We start from the raw sequence: 23359 nt of genomic DNA on the forward strand, positions 1-23359 counted from the left end.
AGGTCGCAGAACAGGCAGAAGTACCGAAGCACACTGCTAAGGGGAGCAGCAGGCACGGCAGGAGAGGTCTGCGTGCCATGTGGGACCCTCACCAGCGGCCGGGATGAACCGGCTCTGCAGAGGCTGCGGGCAGCTTTGCAACCCAGTGCTCAACCGCTACGTCACCAGGGAGGCCCTTTATTTTCTATATTTTTATATCATTTTTCATTTTTGCACAATGTATGCATTTTCATCTTGGTTATATTCCCCATACAATTCCCACCCCCCTGATCCTTCCTTATTTTGACCCTGATCCCTCCTCCCCTCCACCAAGTGTGTCTCTGGTTTATAGTTGCTTGTTGATTTTGATTTTTACTTCATTATAATGAGTCTTTTTCCTGGTCCCTTATTTAGGTTTTCTAAATTGCTACTATGAGTGAGACCATCCGGTATTTTTCTTTTTCTTTCCAACTTGTTTCTCTGAGCATGATCCCTTCCAGCTCCATCCATGTTGCTGCAAATTGCCTGAGTATTTTTAAGGCGTTATTGGGGTGCTGGTTTCTCTTAATACAATACCCCGTGGTAATATATCTGAATGCAAGCCCAGGGAAAATTCCCATGTTTGAAGTGTGTCTCTAAGCAGCTCTTCAGGAAAAGAATATTTTTACTAAGACTGCATTTTTATGGTCTACTATATGAGCACTGGCGTATGAAGTCTGCTATTGTTAAAAATAAAATATCACTACCAAATGTGGTTTTATGATGTTACTCTTGAGAACATTAAATCATATTCCCCTCTAGAGAAATTTTAAGTTACAAAACAACTCATGATAATACTAACAATGTGCCCTTACAGAACATAGAACAAACTATGAACAATAAAGTCAATGTAACAGTGTCTTTATAGCTCCCTAAACTTGAACTTCCACAAATTGTTTTCCACAGTTGACAGTTTAAATAGTCTCTCCAGTTGAGAATGTACAGACCCGGATTTTGTCATCTTTAAAGAGAAAACTCTTGCTTTTAATTTCTTATTTGTCTGACCAAGTTGAAGTAACGATCAGGCAAAAAAAAAAAAAAATCAGCCTTTCTAAGGAGCCAATTTTTCAGACTAATTTTTCAGAGATTGCATTTTTCTCCTGATGCTTTTTTTGGGCTACTTTTCAAAAGTCTGTTACGCAAACTTCTTTATTTACATACAATTCAACTACACTGGTAGATGTGCTATTTTCTCTTAATTTGTTATTGAAAAATAGGTGCTTCAAAGTTTCTGCTCCTATATGATTAATAGGAATGATGTAAAACCGCATTTGACTAAATATAAGCACTTCAACACTATCATCTTGCTGATGTCTCTTGAGTCTGGATTGCTCTTCTGCCACATGGCCCTTTTCCTCATTCAGATCTTGATTATGGCATTGGATCTTTTTATCTGCCTCAGTTTTACCCCCTTCTAATCCACTCTCCACATTACTGCTGGTATACTTCTTCTCTCTTTTCTCTTATCATAGTGATATTTTGAAAACATAAATACTATATCTTTCCATCTTTAAACACCAGTAATGGTGCCACAGTCTATTATTATTTTTAATCCCATTGCCAATAGGTTATATTTCAAAGCATGCCATCTAGGATCATTCATGATTGACTCCCAGACCATTTATCCAATCATATATAATATTACTGTCCACACATATCCAATCTTAAACTACTTACTTGCAGTTAATTGAATATCCTGCCCAATTCTCCATGTTCAAATGCAGATAACATATGTTCCCAAAACACTGCATAACCCCTTTTTCAGTTTATGTTGGATTTCTTTTCTGCCTGTTGTAACATTTACCACACTGTTTCATTTACTTCCTGTGGTTGGCTATGACATCCCAAATGCTCATGCCCAAATCCCTAAAACATGCAAATATATTACCTTACATGGCAAAGAGGACTCTGTAGATGTGTGAAGGATGTGAGATGGGGAGATTAATTTGAGCTATCAGGCCAGATATAATGGAATCACAAGTGTCCTTATGAAAAAGGAAGGAGTGTAAGAAATTAAGTGAGATTGGAAACTGCTACACTGCTGGCTTTGGAGACAGAATTTGGAGATATGAGCCAAGGAATGCAAGCATAGATGGTCCCCAACATGCTATCACTCAATTTATGATTTTTCAACTGTACGATGATACAAAGTGATACGAATTTAGTAAGAACAATACTTTGAATTCTGATCTTTTCCTGGACTAGTGATAAATACCAGGACACTCTCTCAGGCTGCCAGGCATTGGCAGTGAGCCGCAGGTCCTATGCAGCCATGAGATGATGAGGGAAAACAACGGATGCTCTCCAAAGGCTGTTTTTTACTATTAATATGTTATTCAATAAATTACATGCGACATTCAAAACTTTCTTGTAAAACAGACTTTGCGCTAGATAATTTTGTTCAACTGGAAGTTAATATAAGTGTTCTAAGGACATTTAAACTAATCCTAATTTATGGTCTTTGGCAGATAACATGTATTAAAGATAATTTCCAACTTACGACATTTTCATCTTACAATGGGCTTATTGGGACACACACTCCCATTATAAGTCAAGGAAGATCTGTACTTTCCAGAAGTTAAAAATGATGAGAAGACAGATTATCTCCTAAAACCTCCATAACGGACACAGTCCTGCTCATAACTTGATTTTAGCCCACTGAGACTCATTTGGGTGGGACTTCTGAACTTTAGAACTGTAATAAATTTTCATTGATTTAAGTCATTAACCTGCAGTGTTTTTATTACAGCAGCAAAAGGAAACTAATACTCTTTTCTTTCTCTTTCACTAGGATGTGGGCCCCTTGATGGTGATAACCATTTCATTTTAAACTCATTTACAATTAATACTGGCAAACATGTATTCAGGTTGGTGGAAGGTAATGAAATAAAATTAACACATATGATTGTAAGTGGAATATGCTCATGAAACAAATTATATATTACATGATAGTTAATTTTTATCTATTCATAAGCTAAATGATATTTATATTTTAAAGAACAACCAGATTAAAGAAAAGGTTGGTTTTGAAAAACTATTGAACTTAAAAATGCTTAAGTCCTATTGATATGGTAAAAATAAGTAATTCTAAAATATATCTAAGAAGCAGAAATTTTAATTAATGATTTTTATAGAAATAAATAAACTCTGCTCCTTTGGAAAGACTGTTATCTTTTGGTGTTATCACTGACTTTGAAGGACTATGTAACTTAAATGTCTATTTGCCTTTAGAGTTTATAATGGCTTGCTTTTTACTAACATACATCTGAAGAGGTGTGATCCAGTAACTTTCAATCACACACAGTGCTGTAAAGCAATGCTATTGCAATAAAGAAAAAATCACAATGCATCACAAGTAAACAACAAATGAAAAAGTAAAATATCGAATACCTGAATTTTTCGGAGTTTTGTCATATGCTCCTCCAGCTTGTGGCAATGGTCAACTAGCTGGGAGGAGAGCTTCGTCCAACGGATCTCAATTTCTTCAAATTCGGATTGATACTTCCGGCTAATATCAGAGGGTGCTTTCTTTGACATCTCTTTCACAGTGGTGCTGAGATAGTTTAGGCCACTTTGTTGCTCTTGCAGAGAGCTTTGTAAAGCCTCAAAATTAAAAAGGAAAGTACTCTTATATTAATTGATGAAAAAATAAAGCTTCATTGTGCAATTTCATTGGTGAGCTTCAGTGAAATTAAATATACTTAAAATGACTGCTATGCTATCAGGGCAAAACCCTATACTGTCAAAATATTAGCAAGGATGGAAAACAATGGTATTTCATTAAAAATTAATTAAAAATAAAATTAAAAAATAGGTGATGCAGTATGAGTTGTAAAGTATCTACTGGTAATTTAAATTCTATGTTTTATTATCAGTAATTTACACATCACTCATTGATATTTTATTGAAAAATTTAAGCCTATTTTTATAAACAATGTTAAATATATCCAAAATTATATCTCAATGAACTATTTCAACACACGTAACTTTATTGCATCATGTCTGCATGTTAAGGCATTTATGATACAGGTAACAACTTAATTATACTGAGTCTTTAGCAAGACAACTTCTAATTTCTCTGGATAAAAATATAGCTAAATAATATTGATATACAGAATAACACAAGCCCAAATAAGTTACCAGATGGATGGTCTATGAATGCCAAGTATCTACAATTTAGTATTTTTGAGAAGATGTTGTTTTGTAGTAGTATACTAAAATTTAGAGGAGAGAACTTAAGAAGTTAATTTCACAGGTATAATATATAACTTATATAATCATGACAAGGTTCCCTGGCTTAAAGTTTTCACTGCTCAATATTTATCTAAATGTCACTTTCTGGTTATAAGGTTTCATGATAAAAATGAAAAAAAAAACACGTTATAGACAACCATTTATGATTTTTATATAAATTCCAAGATTTTTTCCATGTAAAACTAGACAGTGAACATCCAGTCATATTATATACAAGATACAACACATCATTCCTTCTTTTACAGTGTGTCCTACAACATTCTCCAAATATGTCAAACACATATTTTACAGCTGCATATCTTATGCTCATTTTAAGGTCCACTTTTATTTTCATTTATTAAATGATTTCCTCCCATTGATAATGTAGACACTATCCAATATGCACATAGCTACATTTTCAGCTTGGCATTTTATAGTGAGGTTTTTCCCACGTCATTGTCTTTTTCAAAAATATAAATTTCAATGGCTCCTCTAGTTCATTTAACCATTGACTACTATAAACTATGTTTATGATGAATTTATCTACAGCTATGCATAATTTTAGTTCATTCTATTTACCTAAGATAGAGACTTCACAGAAATATTGCTCAGATGTACAAATAAAAAAAAATTACAAAAGTATAGAAAAGTTCTCCTCATCAAAATTTACATTCAATTTATTTTCCAAATCAGAGAGATAATGTAGCTCATTGCAGCCATAGTGGCACTTAGAGCTTTTAGGTTTTGGGTTTTGTTCTTGGCAATTTAGCGTGTGAGAAACAGTATCTCATCTTGCAAATTTGGACTTCATCCTTTACAATTCAAGTTACAAGTTTAATGGTTGTTTATGTCTCTTTTTGGCAACTTCCTATTAATGGCGTTCTCCTTAGTCAAACAAATAATGTTCTTTGGTCTCATTTTTCTTTTAAATTGCTCTGGTATTTTTATGATGTTTTTGATTGCTTCCGATGATTTCTGTGTTTCCCAACTGCATGATTTAAAAATTTGTTATTAAAAAGTTCTCTAAAGTTAGACCTCTCTGGTGGTGCAGCAGGTTGGGTGCCGCACTGTGATGCTGTCTGCAGCCTCTGCAGCACGGGTTCGATTCCAGGCCAGCCAGGGAGATTCCCACATGGCCCGGCAGACCTCTCCTGTCATGCCCACAGTTCCCCTCAGCAGTGCTTTAGGTCTGTCTGCCTGTTTTGCTCCCTACTCTGTCTCTGGTGAATCCTCTCACCCTCCCATGTCCCTGGCCTGTACCCCAGCTATTGTATAAATAAAAAAATAAATCTTTAAAAAAAGTTCTCTAAAGTTTATGCTTATAATATAATGTTATTTTCTTTTAACTTTTTAATCTCTGTGGTATTTTATTTTGGTGTAACATTTTTTGCTGCATGGTTTTAAATTCCTTTTTTCTCAGTTGGTACATATATTTTTCTCAATAACATTTATCATTTTTCCCTCCTCCACTGTATTTTTCAGTGAAAATATACTCTCACTTCATCCAGATACCATTTCGGTGCACTGAATCCAACCTCCTAACTGCTGTCTCTTTTTATTGTATTTTTTAAAGTTGATATTTCTATAAAGACATATATTAAAAGTAAATTTTGGAATTATTCTAAGTATTAAAAACAACAGCTAAATAATCAAATGAAATCTTTCCTGTTTCCTGCTAAAAGAGTCACAGGTCTGGTGCAGTAAATATTGCAAAGTAAATGTAAACAACAAGTTTTGCCTCGCTAAGTTCTATCTAGATGAGTTTACCTAAAGTTTACCCAAAGTTACATTTTAAAAAGGCCAGACAGCCTCCAGGTTGACTGATCTCCAAGGGCATCCTTGACTACCTGTCTTTGTCACAAACTTTTGTGCTTACTGACCAATGTTATCAATGTAAGATGGTTATGTATAAAAGAAGCCCTTTGTCCCTAGACAAACGTGCTCAGACCTTATGGGGCTACCCAGGTCTGGGACCTCATGCTTGAGTAATAAAGCTTTCCTGACATCACCAAAACAAACAAACAAACAAACAACAACAACAACAAAAAAAAACAACAGCTAAAAAGGAAAAATGATTAAATAATTACCACTTGGTATTATAGTAAATATTCAATCTAAATAGGACATTTTAGATAAAACATTTCTTTGAAGAAATAATTCTGAAATGACTTTGTAAAAGCAATGTTTTATTCTCAAAAAGGAAACTTTATATAACGGTGGTAAAATTTCAACTTTTTTCTTTGTTTCTCTCAAAAAGTGAATCTATATCATCTCAGATGCTAAATAGGATAAATGAATGTTTTCATGTCTTGAAAATAAAATGTGAGTAGATATACACACACAGGATTTTCAAAATTAGTAAGCAAAGTAATCCAAGCCCTTCCTTTCATTTTTCATATTATTATTTCATTTCTCATGTTCTCGACATGAAGCTGCTAAAAATGTAACTATTAGAATTCAACATATTTCAACATTACATAAGACCTAGTGTTTAAATTAAAACTAATTCCATTAACTATAATGATTTTACATCTTCCTGTTTAGAAATGTGAGAGGAGTTATAAATCAGCAAGCAAACGGAAGAAATACTATCACTTTCATTTTAATTAAAATCAATGGGTCTGAAAACACATACTAATGAAAAAATACAGTTCATAAGTAGACATATATATCATTGTCTTCAAGGAAGACTTCTTATGGATAGAAGGCACAAGCACACGTGATATTATATTTTTAGTCTCGTCATCATTTACTCAGCTGGTCAATGATCATGCTTGCTCTGATTATTTTAATTCTAATATTATTTTAAGGTTATAACAATGTAATTACTTGACAGATGAGACCTGCATTATATTGTTGAGAATTTTCAATATCCACAGACCTGTAATTCCACGAGTCTCTGCTCCATAATTTCATATTCGGTGACAGCAACCTGAGGTATAGAGAGTTTGGTTTCTGACTGCTGGATCCACGTCAGGATGGTACTCATGGTCTCCTGATAGCGCGTGGGTGGCAAAGTATCAAAGACTATTTACAAATGGGGTGGAAAAGAAGAATCACTTAGCCATTTAAAATTGTGTCAGTCTGTCTTGCTACAGCTTCAGCAAACTCAATCACCCTACTAACTACTCATTTTAAAATGTAAAAACCTAAAAATATATGAAGTTTGAAGACAAATTCCCACTATATGCCCGGTATTTTCATATAAACTATGCATATTACACTGAATCCTCATATCAGCCCTGCAACGTTTGCACGGTTCAATTCTTGTGTCAAATACCTTTGTTAACGTGAGGAAATTGAGAAAGAGAGAGGCTGAGTAACCTGCCCTGGGTAACACAGAAGATACTGGAGAAACTGAGCAAAGTACCAAGTATACCTGATTCTGTGTGATTATTTGCCTTTGAGGAAACAATATCCTCATCCAAAGCCTTGACATTTTACATTGCATCGTGTCACCTCTAATTTTACAAAAAAAAAAAAAGTCTGCTTAATGTGTTAGAAATGATGATAATAATCACAGACATTTCATTCTTAACAATGAACCTGTGAGCTAGCCATTTTTTTTTCATGTACGATTGAGAAAACTAAGGTTATATTTTGATAAAGGCCAACTAATCTGCTCATAGTCAAGCACCAAATTAATGTCAGAGACAGAATTCTTCTTTTTTAGTGTGTAAGAGCTTTAATAGAATTTTGTGCATAGAGAAAGAAGAGGAGAAAGGAAATGGTTTCCCAATGAAACACCCAAAGTCACCCATCCCCTCGTGGGTAAATGGTCAGCCAAAGGGTTGGCCCAAAGCAGCGCTGCTGAGGCCCAAAAGCCTGCCACAGGTCTAAGGCACCATCTAGCAGGAAGCCATAGGAAAGGGGCAGAGGAGTCAGGCAAGTCTGAGACGAAAAGAGCAAAATCAAGATACAAATCCAGGTAAGCCATGGTCAGTTTCCCCACGTCTCTCACCCACATCACTTCCAAGTAAGAGACAGGGTTTTAAACCAGGCTCATTTGGTTTCAAAGTCAAAACCACTACCAAACTTTAATGCACATATGCATATATAACATATGAACATACACTATATGTGGCATAAGCAGCTAGACTGACCATGTTCAAGGAGATTAATGCCAAGATAAAGAAATTTTGTAGAGAACTGGAAACCATGAAAATGGCACAAGAGATTCTAAGGGGAATCAAAAAATTCTAGAACTGAAACAATAAGTAAATGTAAAGTAAAAACTCAGTGACTGGGTGTTTTCTTTTTAAAGATTTATTTATGCATACAAGAGCTGGGGTGCAGGCCAGAGATGTGGGGGCTGAGAGGATTCACCAGAGACAGCATGGAGAACAGAACAGGTAGAATGACTGAAATACACTGCTGAGGGGAGCAGCGGGCGAGACAGGAAAGGTCTGCTGCGCCATGTGGGTTGCTCTCTGGCCAGCTGGGATCAAACTCATGCTGCAGAGGCTGCAGATTGCTTCATCGTGTGGTACTTAAACCCTTGTGCCACCAGGGAGGCCCATCAGTGACTGGGGTTTAAAGTAGAGTAGACAAAGCAAAACAGAGACTTAGTAAACCTGAAGACAAGGAAGAATGTATATTTTTGGAAGGGAACATAGAGAGACAAAAGATAGGAAAATTAAGAAGAGAGAATAAAAAGCATAGAAGAAAGGCAGAAAAAAGTGTCCTAACATAAGTGCATCCCAAAGAGACAGAGAGAGATAGTGGGACAGAAGAGATATTTGAAAAAAACAAAAACATAATTTTCCTAAGTGGATGAAAGCACAGTTCAAAATATTAATTTAATCACTATATTGAAAGTCATGATTTAAGACACATCTATATAAGGTAGGATACAGGTGTCACTTCCACATACTCATTCCACCTACTCTAAATGAAAGCATATAGGCAGGTATTTTGCATGTTCTTTAATGATATTTTCAAGAGGCAAAGGTAATTTTTGAGCATGTTTAGAAATGAATACTTAGAATTATATTCAGTGTGTTTTTATTTTTTTGGGAGTCCATGCACCAATATATCTTAAGAGGCTTTATTTAATCTTTGCATGTCTGATTTCATATTGAAAAATCTCTGTGGTACCTTAAAACTCACTGTTTTCTTTCACAGAAAAAAAAATGTGTTTCTCTCTCTATTGACTAGATACATTTATTTGAATGATAGATCATTATTAAAAAACAAAGGTGAAGAGAGACCTCATGAATAGTAGTAAAATAAATAGTTACCCATAATGGAGTGAAGAGTTATGTCTGAGAAGACATCTGAGCAGGTGATCTGGAAGGGGAGGAGTCTATGGAAACAGACAAGGTGTCTGTTTGATGGATTATAAACTGCATGAAATTTGGCTTTTTGAACTTGAACATGTGCATTCTGGAAAACACTGCTTGTTTCCCTTGTGACAGTGGCTAAGACAAACGGAAGTTTCCGAGAGGTGATATTAATCAGTCCAGTTTTATCCAGATGATGAATACATGTCAGTAGGGAGAGATAAGTATAGCAAGGGTTGATGATATTGGAGTTACTTTTTATTAGGAAAGATCAACAAGTTTTCATGAACATCAAAACATATTGCTTCTCTATTCTGTTTTTACAGAAAAAGGCTGTGCAGCATGACAATTAGGATATCTGATTCTGCAGTTCAGTAAACCTGGCTTTGGAACTGTCTCTCTATTTACTAGCACTAGCAAATTACTTAACATTTTAGTTTCTTAGACCTTATTTGTAAAAATGGGAATGCTGATGCTTTTCACAAAATTAATTGAGGTCATTATTATTTGCTCATTCAGGAAATATTTATTCACTGCTCTGAGCATCAGGGATGCAAGAAGTGGAAATTTAGAAAGTAGAGCCTAGGCTTTCGTGGTACTTAAAATCTAATTGGTGAGTCAGGAAATGAACATATAAATAGATTGTAACAACTAATGAAAATAAATGGCAGAGAAGGGAAATTAAGGTATGGGGTTGGGAGCTAGGGGAAGTAGGGGGAAGGGAGGAAGAGAAGTTCCTTCTAGAGGATGCAATAAAATGAATTTAAGAATTAGATACCAAAAATGTTGGAATAAAGGCCTGTACAAGAAATGGTGGAAAATTCATAGAATAGGAAGAGCAGGACGTCATTATCATCCAAAAGGTGAGGGAGCCAAAGGGAAAGGGTGGGAGATAGTGTTATAAGAAACCAATAATCGGGACCACCCAGCTGGAGCTGTGTTCACAGACAGATTCCCTTAGGGAATGCAGCATCCCTGAGGCTTGCTGTTCCCAGAGGACAACGACAGAAACTTGAAGAAAGCATTCTTAGCCACTGATGGAGATACACACTGAGGCAAGGAAAGAGGATGAGCAAATTCCAGTTTGTTTCCTCTTCTCATCTTTAATACCCTCCAAGAGCCTCCCACTTGCTGAACCAAGCAGGTAGTCAATTTTGAAAAGGATCCTGGGAAGTGTAGCTTTCATGGGAAGAGCAGAATATGGTACCAAAAAAAAAAAATATGCTCTGCTTTAGGATTATTGTGATGGGGGCCCTGGGGAGAAGGAAAGGAACTTGAGAGTGGCAAGAGGGAATCAATGACATTAACAATACTTTATTAAATTTAGTGGTCAATAAGCAGATTTTTCAAATTATTTTTAAAATTTTCATATCCTATAGAAACATTGCCTACAATAAAAATATATAAAAAGAGGGGCCTCCCTGGTGGCCCAGAAGTTAAGTCTCAGCACTATCATCACTACAGCCTGAGTTTGATCCCTGGCCACAGAGCAACCCACATGGTGTGACAGACCTCTCCTGTCTCCCCCGCTGCTCCCCTCAGTAGTGTATTTCAGTAGATCCACCTGTTTTGTTCCCCACTCTGTCTCTGGTGGATCCTCCCCCACCCCACACCTCTATGCAAGGAAAGAAAACATAATATTTTTAAAAAGTATATAAAGAAGAAGAGAAACACCAACAATGTCACTTAAAAATGGAATATAGAGGAATCAAACAAACAATCAGGTAAAAAAAAAAAAAGAAACTTAAAAACTGGCCCTTGGTAGTTGATTGTGGAACTCGGGGATCTGGGGGAGGAGGGACGGCAGGGAAAGGCAAAAAAAAAATGAGGAGGGAGCACAATGGACTCTCGGGGTAGACAGTGGATGCTTTGGTGGAGCATGCACCATGATAATAACACAAGAAGAGGGGGACCCCCTACTCTCAAAATACAAACAATTATGTAAATCAATGTTACCTCCATTTAAAAATGAGTATAATAAAAAATGAGTGCAAATGGCTGCAGAGTGAACAGAAAAGTCTGTGAGTGGATGTGCACTTGTCCGGCGGCTAAGGGACTCTTGAGAGACATGGCTGCATGTGGAGACATGAACTGCAGGTGGAGAACAGTGTAATGGTCCAGGAGCATGAGTGTTTGCAGTCATGAAAGACACAAGGAGGTGCCTGCAGCAAGAGCAAAGTGAGCACGGTAGAACATTCTACTCTGAGAAAACACAGAATGACTTGTGAAAAATACAGCACAGAAAAGATTAAGAATTGTATTTGTAAGTATCTAGGTCCTCCCCTGGTGACGCAGGCAGTTAAGTGCCACACTGTGAAGCTGCCTGAAGTCTCTGCAGCGTCGGTTCAATCCCGGCCGGCGAGGGCCCCACATGGCACAGCAGACCTCTCCTGTCTCGCCCGCTGCTCCCCTCAGCAGTGTATTTCAGTCAGTCTGCCTGTTCTGTTCCCTGCTCTGTCTCTGGTGAGTCCTCTCACCCTCCTGCAAATCTGGCCTGTACCCTGGCTCTTGTTTAAATAAATAAATAAATCTTAAAAAAAATTGTATTTGTAAGTACCCCACACATAAGTTACCTTGCACAAGCAAAAGACATCACAAGATCCTTCCGCATCCCCCATGTGTGCTTTTGCTTCCTTTCAACCTACTATGCTCTGTCTTTGAAAATACAAAACTAGTTTATGATGTTACATCACAGCTTAAAACCCATCCATATTGCTTCATTTTTCTTGAACTTCTAATGCCAAAATATAAGGTACTTCTTAGTTTGATATTCAAGGATCTCCGTGATTGGAATTTCATCAGCTTGTCTATCCAATTTTTCACCACCATTAACACCCTATCCTCCAAACAAATTATATCACTTAATTTCATCCTTTGTGCTCATGCCTCTCTGTAGAAGTCCCCGCAGCTCAAGTTCCATTCATGCAAAGCAGATGGGTTTACAGAAATTGTATCAAAGACCACTTTGGAAATTTTTTAAAAGACACGTCTGCAATGAACTGAATTCTGGGTATTTTTCACAATGCTGCTCGAATATTCACCTCTTGAACAACTGATTTATTTTCTACTTTAATTATAATTTTCTAATCGAATGTGTGTAAGTATAAACTACCATACTACTGAAATATTTATTACAACATAATATAAGTTTTTTTTCCCAGCATCTCCTATGAATTTTTACTATTAGCTCTACTGTCTCACCAAACCTATCTCCAAGAATACCTACAAAATAAAATTTTAAAATGTTTTTAGTTTCTATGCTCCCCTTGCCATTCATGTTACCAAGATTCTCAAGGTCAAAGAGCAATTTTTTCATCTCTTGGTACAAAGTACATAGTTGGTTTTAAAAAATGTCTGTTATTAATTTATAATTTTCCCTATTTTTTTCTGGAGTTACAGAGCAAAGTAGTATAGGTTGTGCCTCCTAGAATATAAGAATCATTTACGTATATATACAGGTAAATTATATCATTTTTCTGACTTGGAGCTGGAAGAGTTAGCTCAAGGCAACCTTTTTTTTCCTTCCCAATCTCTCAGCATATTAACATGGAGAAGCAGGGACTAACCACAGTGCTTGAAATTATAGCCATAAAGCATACTTTTTGCTGGCTACCCAAAAATTTTCTTCTATTATCCCTACAGGAGGAAAAATTTACTCCTTGTAATTTTGGTGAGTATTCCTCACACCTCCCTAGATGATCATTGCTTCATTCAAGGGTTACATGCACTCTACTCTAAGAGTCATATGGTTTCTTGCCCGTATGTCTATAATTTCCCTTTTCTTCCTACTTCCCTCAGCCTTCTTCCACTGTTCCTCACAAACGAGCTAATGAATTACATACCTGTTAGGTCTTTCAAAAATACAAATTAGGTTACCTAATATCTTCACATGAAATTCTTCCAGAAATTTCAAGTGCTTTTAAAATAAAACCCAGGGCCTCCCTGATGGCAAAACCTATGAAGTTAACTGCAGTCACTGCAGCATGAGTTTGATTCCCAGCCAGCCAGGGAGCAACCCACATGGCGCAGCAGACCTCTCCTGACTTGTTCTGCTGCTCCCCTTAGCAGTGTACTTCGATCAATCTGCCTATTCCATTCCCTACTCTGTCTCTGGTGAATCCTCTCACTCCCCTCATCTCTGGCCTGTACCCCAGCTCTTGTAGGCATAAATAAATCTTTTTAAAAAAGGAAAATAACTGTAAATTAACAAACAAAGCTACAATATGACTTAATATGGTGAATTTTTATTTACAAATCACATATATGCATGATATATGCATATATTTTATATATGCAATGTGTAACTATATATGCAATATATGCATTACATAAAGTTTTATAGTTATATATTATATAACACATATGGATTCTAAATATGTATACATACTTTAATTTATGATTCATATATGAAATGTAAATAATTAAAAGTTTATTAATCAGGCAAGTTTTCCAAAAGAATGGAAGCAAACATATTAAAAAAATGTTTTGATAACTAAAGTAGAAAAGGTTTTATTTAGAGATAAACGAAGTGAAGATGTTTGGTAATTTTATAAGTGGTCTTCATATGTATGAATGGGAGGACATGATGATATGAAAGAATAGACTGATGTCTGTGTGGACTGAATATACGTTAAAAATAGATTTAGTTTGTGATATCATAGGTGATCAGCAAACATCAGGAATCTGAAAATCTTTAAAATAATTGGAAAAATGTTGGACCTTAGGACAATTAATAGGTAAATGTAAATTAAAATAATTTTCCAGTAAGCTCTTTTTCTCACCAGTTACAGTGTAACCATTAAAAGGTATGCTATTAATGGAGGTTTATGAATTTGCAACAAGACACAATGCACGACTGTTAAATAGGTCAATGTTTGAAAATTTAGGACATTCAAAATCTTTTCCCCCATTGATTTTATAGAGGGCCAGTAAAAATACATTGAAATCCACTAGAGGGAGCTGACATTATTTAGTTTCCTTTCAGGAAAATAAATCCCTCAGCATAAATGACTTTGAAGTAAAAGAAAAAAAAAATTACCGTTTGCTTTATTCAGTTCCTCCTATGACCTCACTAAGAAATGAAAACAAAAACCCAGCAGGTACCTTTAAAGAAGGAATTCAATACCTGCAGCTAACATCAAAACTGATATATTATCCCTATCCTCCAACCAAGTTTTCCTGTATACTCGATGAAGCAAGTGAATATGTAAAATAAATAAATAAATAAATAAATAACCAGGAAAATGAGGAAATTATCATGTATATCACTATACTCACTGTAGAAATGTTATATGGTAATTTCTTTGGATATTTATAAAGAAAAAGCGATAAAAATGGCTTTTCAATTAATTAAACTTTTAGTAGAAAGCAAATACATGTTCTTGTGCTTTTCACAACCAATTTGGGTGAGATTTAAAAAATATTATCAGTTTAATACCTTAAAACCAAAGTTTATTCTCTATTTTTAGTGTGTACACCTATATTATATAAGTAAATGTACAGTGAACCAAAAATTTGTTTGTTATTTCTTATTATTTTTAAGATTTAATTATTTATTTATGCATAGAAGAAGTGGGGTACAGGCCAGAGGTAGGGGGTGAGAGGATTCACCAGAGACAAGAGTGGAGAACAGAACAGGTGGATTGACTGAAATACACTGCTTAGGGGTGCAGTGGGAGAGAGAGGTCTGCTGTGCCTCATTTATTACTTCTTAAAAGTTCATAAACCTTTCTATCAAAGAACCTTTTGTCTTAAAAAGATGGAGAGTAAGGATATTTTGGTCCAGATATTAAATATTAATATTCAAAAAGTGGTGTGAGACAAGACATCTTAAAAACATTGCTCCTCATGGGATATGCATTTAAATAGTTCCCCTTCATTATATCATTACATGAGAAAAAGTACACTGCATAGCTATTATGATACAACAGTAAAATGTAGCCCAAAGAATAATTTGCCCTTTGCTGAATTTCAGTCGTCATACATGTGCTATAGCTGTAATAATCTTCATGAGAGTTGATCACAGTATTGGTAAGAAGCTTAGCTAAATATCCTCATGCATAGAGCAAACTGAATTTAATGAAAACCCATCAACAGGGACTCAACTGTTCTCTTCTTTTCTTCAATGTTCAAAATGTCTGATTGTGAAATTGGCAACCCACCAAGCAGAAGTTATGCTTATATAAGACATATGATCTTCTGCTACTCAGGGTCACAAAATTATTATGGGTGGAATGGAAACAAAGCATGTAAGTTTTGCAACAACAGAATTTCAGTAACTGTTAGAACAGGTTGTAAGGAAGGTGGTTACTTTGACAGAAATTCTTCTTTCATGCTAGTACTTTTTTCCCTAAAAATAATTAATTGAGAAAATATCACATTAGCCATTTTCTGTATTTTTACTTACTTGTCTGTAGCTCTTTCTCTCTGGCCTGCACATCAGCAAGGACTTGGTTAAAATGATTTGTAAAGGCCACAAAGTCTGCATCCAGGAACATTGGCCCTTGTCCTTTCTCTTTCAGGGCTATGGTTTGTGTTTTCAATCGCTCGATTTGAGGCTGAAGAGCTGACAACCGCTTGACTTCATCCTGCACCATCATTGAGAGTATTAAAATAAATAACATTTCTACCTTGCATACATTACTTTTTGCAAAGAAAGGTGTTAAAAGGCAGTGATGCAAGCTTAACTTAATGACCTTATCAAAATACTGATAAGAAACACTCATGACAGTTTAGGCAAGACACTAGCTCAGGTTATCGATTTAAGTATACTCTGGTGTTTCCTTCAATACATAGCATCGTAGAGAACTGTCTTTAAATTTCAAAATAACATCATTTAGAGCATTAATGAACATGAGTGTGTGCAGTTTAAAAGTCCTATGATCTAAATCCTTTCCATAAATCAAACATGCATGTCAGCCTGTACAACTCTTATCTCAAAACTGTGTGCCTTTGCTTCAAACTCTAAGCTCATTCAATGAACAATATTTACTTTTTCCTTAATCCATCTATGCAGCATACAGCCCCAAAGTTATGTAGTGAACAGATGAAAATGAAATTTGAGCATAATCTTAAGTCTACATTTATCTACATGCATACTGTTAAATTGCAAATGTTTATATGTTAATATTACATGCATTATCAATAATTAACTATGCATATAGATAATCTAATATATATTTATTTCTAGAGCTATCTAACTTTGGCATGGTCTCATTACTTCTGACTGAACTGTTTGAATTAAGGTGACTGTTCTGCTGTTCTTCCATTCTACACGGTCGGGGTTGTTAAGAACAAGCCCCTTTCATGCACGAGTACTCTTGTTTGGAAGCCACAAACACCAGGCCATTCTGCTGGGCTATGCAAGGCAGTAGTCATTAGTCACATGTGACTAAATGTGGCTACATTTAGATGTGCTATCCTTGCAAAATATGTACTTACTGCACTTTAAAGATTTAGTTTGGAAATGTATCATTATAAATTATCTCATAGTTTAAGAATAGCGATTAAACCCTGCTATACTATTTTTGATGTATCAAGCTAAATGCAATGCATTCTTGAAATTAATGTATCTGGTCCTTTTCTTTTTTTCAATACTTTTTCTAGAATATTTAAAATTACATATGTGGCTCAAATTTGTGGTTTGCTATATATTTGTTTTGAATAATGTTGTTCTTGATATAAATATTTGTATATTCTTTTATTTCCTATGAAGTTTCAATTCATATGCATCTGCTACTTATATAATTCTAATTCAAACTGAAATTCCAAATGTTCTTTATTAATATACCATGGTTGCTTTCTTTTAGTCCGTACCTGTGCTACCTTTAGAAAAAAAAGTACTTCCACATTATTTATCATTTAAAATGTATGAAACAGGATAATTAGAATTTAAAAACTGGATCATAAGCCAATTAGAAGGAGAAAATTGAAAGAATTATGGTAATTATGAACTAAATATAAAGCTGGGCTTCCTGGAAATCAAAGTGAACAGTGAAAAGAAAAATGATGTTATTTCTGGATGCGTGCATACTACTTTGGAGAGAGTAACTTTTGTCTTAGTATAGACTAAACCAAATATATCACACAGACTTTTTTTATAGTAGCAAGACTACCTAAAGGGCCATGCTTCTTGTTATGATATTTAGAAGATATAAAGATAGATTTCAGAGAAATGTTGGTATGTGGTTTTAACAGTATGAATTGATCCAGGTAGGTTAATCTGATATTCCAAATCTTTTGATTGGTGAAGTTCAAAGACATTTAGATAAATTTAGATAAATATCTAAATCTCTAACCCACATCTCCCACTCAAATATAAACCCTCTCAATCAAGTTCTGAAGGGTAGGTATATATCCATGGATGAAGACTAAGACAAGAGATAAAGGGCAGGTACCCTGTGTTTTTAATTATAGAAATGTAGACATGCACTTTGTACACTAGGCTTGCAAATACCCGTATTGACATCTGCTGTGAAACATTTAAGAACCTGATTTACATTTGGCCAGATGGAGGGCCTTTCATTCTTTCTGTTTAGGGGGCTATAGACAAAGCCTATAGTATAGCTAAGTGTGTTCTGCAAAACAAAGGGGACTTTGAAACTAATAAAACATTTGGGCAAATGTTCAGTTGAGACCTTAAAGTTCTGTGAGTAAATCACAGGCAACATCATTTTGCCCTGATATATTTAACATTTAAAAGATGTTAACTATTACTTGTTATTTCCATAAAAAGGTCTAAATGTGGTTGATCCGCCAGAGTAAGGCATCTTCCATGAGTCTGTTTATCATTTAAAATTGTATGTTTATGTTGTGGAAAAACTTTTGTATATTTTTCCAGAAAGGGCCCATGGATTTCTTCAGATTCCTAAAGGGCTCCCTAACAACCAACATGTTATGAAGCAGTTCTACAGAGAATTGTATTTTGAGCTAAACTGCTGTAATGTTAAAAAACAAAAACAAAAACAAAACCCTCCAAATAAAATATATTGACAAACAGGATGGAATAATTTATTTACCTATCACAAACACAGCCAAACAGTATAATTTCAACTGTGGTGGGAATGAAATTGAGTGGATACTGCTAAAAATACTGTACCATGGACCTCCCTGGTGGTGCAGCAGGTTGAGCACTGCGTTGTGAAGCTGTCCGCAGTCTCTGCAGCGCAGGTTCGATTCCTGGCTGGCCATGGAGAAACTCACATGGCATGGCAGACCTCTCCTGCCTCGCCTTCTGCTCCCCTCAGCAGTGCTTTCAGTCAGCCTGCCTGTTCTGCTCCCAACTCTCTCTGGTGAACCCTCTCACCCTCCCACGCTTCTGACCTGTACTCCAGTTCTTGTGTAAATAATCTTAAAAAAAAAAATACTGTACCCAAGATGATTCATCAAATAAATAGAAACCAATAGGGCAGAAAGAGGAAGGTATGATGAAGAGGAATGGAACTCTCATCACAATTTGGAACTTTTGGGCTGGATACAGGGGGGAAAAAAAATCATTTCACTTAGGATGACTTCCCCAGCCCTGGAAGAAGATTCAAGATATACAACCTCCAGAGATCTCCACTCGCTTCTCAGATGAAGACCAGAACCCTAGCATATGCTCAAAGTCCTTTCTTTGTCACCTACTTTCCACCTGCATCTTCCTTTCCACCTGCACCTGCCACCTTACTCTCCGCACCCCAGTCCCTCTATGTCCAGCATTCACACTGGCCTCTTGCCTCCATCTTTCCTTAAGTTCTACTCCTCAAGAAAGTGTTCAATCCAATGCCCCTGTCTGAAGGCAGCTGCCCTTGGCGGATCTGTCTAGGTCAGGGTTTCCCTGATAGACATTCTCCCAAAAGTCTGTACCTTGTTTAACATCCTTTGTCCCATGGTTAATTTTACATCTATTAATTTAGTCATTTACTTCATGTCTCTGCTCTCTAGTCTCAGTAATAACTATGAGGGTAGGGTCAATGACTGCTCACCCTAATACTCCTAAAATGGACTGCCACCTTAGTAGGTCTTGAATGTTGAACCTCCACCCGAGTGGATCTGGAAGGCAGGGTATCAAGTCGAAGAGCCTTAAAATCTAAAATGGACTGCCACCTTAGTAGGTCTTGAATGTTGAACCTCCACCCGAGTGGATCTGGAAGGCAGAGTATCAAGTCGAAGAGCCTTAAAATCCATTGGAATTTGCTTTGTGAGATTCTGGATTAAATGAGAACCCATCATCCGTTCCTTGTCTGGCTCTCCTCCTTTTTGCAATGCCCCGCTACATCTGCCCCACTATCCTATTTTGGAAGCATGTGGGTTATCTGGGTTTATGGGTTCATAGAAGAGGAATTTTGCCTCAGGATGATTCATATGGGGGTCTAATCCATGTCTCATTTAAGTGTTATTTCTTAAAGATTTATTTATTTATGCATACAAGAGCTGGGGTACAGGCCAGAGGTCCGGGGGGTGAGAGGATTCACCAGAGACAGAATGGGGAGCAGACTAGGCAGATCTACTGAGATGCACTGCTCAGGGGAGCAGTGGGTGAGACAGGAGTGATCTGCTGTGCCATGTGGGTCAGCTCCCTGGCTGGGGATCAAACTCTTGCTGTGGTGACTGCGGATAGGTTCATAGTGCTGAGGCTTAACCCCTTTTGCCACCAGGGAGGCCCTGAGTGGTTATTCAGATGAGACTTTGGACTTTAGTGTTGATGGTGGACTTAGTTAAGATTTGTGGACACTTGAGGCTCATGACATGAGAGATGTACAGGAATTTGGAGGGGCAAGTTCAGAATGCAATAGACTAAATTGTGCCCCCCTTTCACAACTCTATGGGTTTAATTCCTAATCTACCATGTGACTGTATTTGGTGAAAGGATGTTTAGCAGATAATTAATGTTAAATGAGGTCTTAAGCATGGGGTCCTAATCTAATACGATGGGGACCTTTAAAGAAAAACCGAAGAGAAAGAGACTTTTCTCTCCCATAACGCATGCACTGAGGAAAGGCCATGTGAGGAAACGGTGAGAAGGTAGCAGTCAACGAGCCAGAAAGAGAGCTCTCCCCAGAAGATGAAACCTGTGGGACCTTGACCTTGGGCTTTTCAGAACACAGAACTGTGTGAGAATAAATTTCTGTTCTTTAAGCCACATAGTCGACATTATTTGGTATGGTAGCCCAAGCTGGCTAATACACTTAGCTTCATTCTTGGTCACATTAGAGAAACTAAAAGTTTGTTTCATGTATAAATGTATTCTACAGATATTATTATAAATGTCTATACCTGAATTTGAAGAAAAAGGTTAAGGTAATATGCGATTTTTGTTGCAAGAAATAAGGTAGGTATCATATTTCACTGGTTCCCAAAAGGGGGTGGGCATGGATATTATTCAGTAACAGCAAAATGATTCTAAATAGAAATTCTACAGTCTTGCATATCTGCCCAACAAACTAAATGCTTTTCTCTACGATATTATTTATCCAAATATATAATTTCTAAGTGTATGTATTTGCTAGCAAAGCTACAGGTCCAATATTTGAAGAATATTCAAGTCCTTTCAAAGAGTTTTGAATTTCCCATACTTTCTGGGCTCCATACAAATTCCAAATCAAGCAAGTCACCTCTAGATCTCTCATCTCGGGTTAGTTCAGCATTCTTTGCAGTGTGCAGATAGGTCCCCATTCATTGTTTTTTTTTTTTTTTTTAATTGTGCCCAGTCTATCATTAAGGTTCATCCTGGAAACCTTTTCAATGATCTTCTCATCAATTTCCCACTTCCCGTGAAAAGTGTATAGCTTAGGTAGCTAAGCAAAAATCTCCAGTTATTTATATTACAATATAGCTCATACTTTCTTTCACTTGAAGATACACTCTAAATCTTTTTCTTAGCTCCTTCCCTGCATGTTTTCATCTTATTTTCCCCTCCAGATCTACTGGACACCCTTCTCTTGTAACCCAGCAAATTAGAGTTTACAGAAAACAGCAAATCTGCCTTCTGGTAAAGTTCAGGGAATGAAGAGCTCGGCCCAGATTCTGCAGGCAGGAAGGACTGTGAATTAAATTTATTTTCCTATCCACATTCCTGTGATGCTTATCACTGAACTTCCAAAATTCTCTGTGAGCCATTCTGTACCATGAATGGTAACAGTTTTGGTGTTGGATAATGGTACTATCCCTTGTGCTTCCTCAATATCCAAGCATATTAAAAAAGTATATTTGGAAATTAGCCATCCACGAATTAGCCTAGTTTGAGTGGGTTTTCATTTTGAAAGATTCTCCTCATAAATCTGATTATACAGGATATCAGCTTGTTGTGCTTGTGTGGATTCCACTTTTCAACATATGAAACAGTTTAGTGCTTAGCACGTGAGCTGTCATTTGAAAGAGCTCCAAATTATTGGCCATTTCTCATAAGATGCACGTAGTTTTCATATCGCAAAAGCATGTCACCATTTTGTAAACTGTCAAAATCAATTAGCCATGTGTAACTACTCTAAAAGTGTGATTGGTGGGTTGCTGGTTTTCTTTTAGGAGCCATAGATTACCTGTTTAAATTGATTTCCTTTGCTTATAGCTTGATCTTTACTGTGTTTAAACACCTAAAGGGGCAGATTTATTATGAAATAATATGCTACTGTTCTTCTGTAAATTGCAAAGAAACTCTTAATTAATCATGCTCCAAAGTGGAGGGATAATTCTTACCTTACAAATTTTCAACTGGCTTTTAATTGCCACTGGCTCTGATGTGGTGGTGGGTTGGGTTTTCAACCAGTTTTCAGCAGTAGTTGTCATCTGCTCCAATTGTTGTAGCTGATTATAGAAAGTGATGATGCTGTTCTGATACTCCAGCCAGTTAAGTCTCTCACTTAGCAATTGGCAGAACTCGATCCACCGGCTGTTCAGTTGTTCGGAGGCTTGTTTGATGCTGTCAGCATTAACACCCTCTAGAAAGATTTTAAAAATATAGCCACTGAAGCCACAGACTGAAAGACATTATCTGCAAACCAATGGGTCTCAAATTCAAAAGTATTTCATTACAGGGATGATTTCAAGCAAACTGTTGACCAACGAAGAATAGAAGCAAAATGATTTTTGATTACTGAATGCAAATTTTAAGAGGTATATCTTAACAAAATTTATGAATGCAATAAAGTAGTAAATAAGGATACATGAGGGAAGATGTGGAAAAGTAGACTATATTTAAATAAAAACAAAAGCTGTTGAAGTTTTGATACAGAGTGAAAGAGAAAAAAACTTTTGCATGCTTCCAAATACACGTCAAATAGCATGTGCATTATAAATATGTACCTACAAAACTAACTTACACTTTTATTTTTAAAGTGCATTTGGGAATTAATTGCTTTGTTATTATTTGTATGTTTTTTAAAAAGAAAAAAAGTGAGAATTTATTAAAATCAGTAATCCTGTTTCAGCTTTAAAAAGTGAGAGATAGACTATCCATGGGCTTAAAGAAGTGAAAAAAGCACTGGAAAAAAAATCTCTCTAATATTAACACGATTTTCTTTACAAATGGGGAAACTGCACCAAATTTTACAATCATCTACAGCAAGACCAAAATAGGCAATAAGGCAATGTCTATAAAGTTCAAAATGGAAACAAACACATTATTCTCACTTTCAGCCTTCTGAAGAACCTATGTATTCTGAAGTATATGTCATGTCTTCCAATATATGCTATCTCATTTAAGTTTTGTCACAATATGATACATGGCTAATGCCACCTCAAATATCAATATATATAGTCCCACACATAGCATGAAAGTATGGCAACATGATGCTGAGATAGGCTTTAACATATTTACTGTAATGTTAGTTCACAAAATTTGGATGTTC

At 36.1% G+C, this 23359-nt stretch overlaps 1 protein-coding gene across 1 annotated transcript in view; it reads right to left on the bottom strand.

Annotated features, from left to right (window-relative positions):
* The window catches only part of DMD (dystrophin), a gene marked incomplete at both ends in the record, with an annotated part of 1915324 nt that overhangs the window by 1271373 nt on the left and 620592 nt on the right, over positions 1-23359 (bottom strand). The window contains 4 exon segments of the mRNA XM_084258879.1: positions 3409-3621; positions 7133-7278; positions 15940-16120; positions 22209-22450. Coding sequence (XP_084115005.1) covers positions 3409-3621; positions 7133-7278; positions 15940-16120; positions 22209-22450 — 782 coding nt within the window.

The sequence above is a fragment of the Talpa europaea genome (assembly GCF_964194135.1).
Source record: "Talpa europaea genome assembly, chromosome: X".
NCBI lineage: Eukaryota > Metazoa > Chordata > Mammalia > Eulipotyphla > Talpidae > Talpa > Talpa europaea.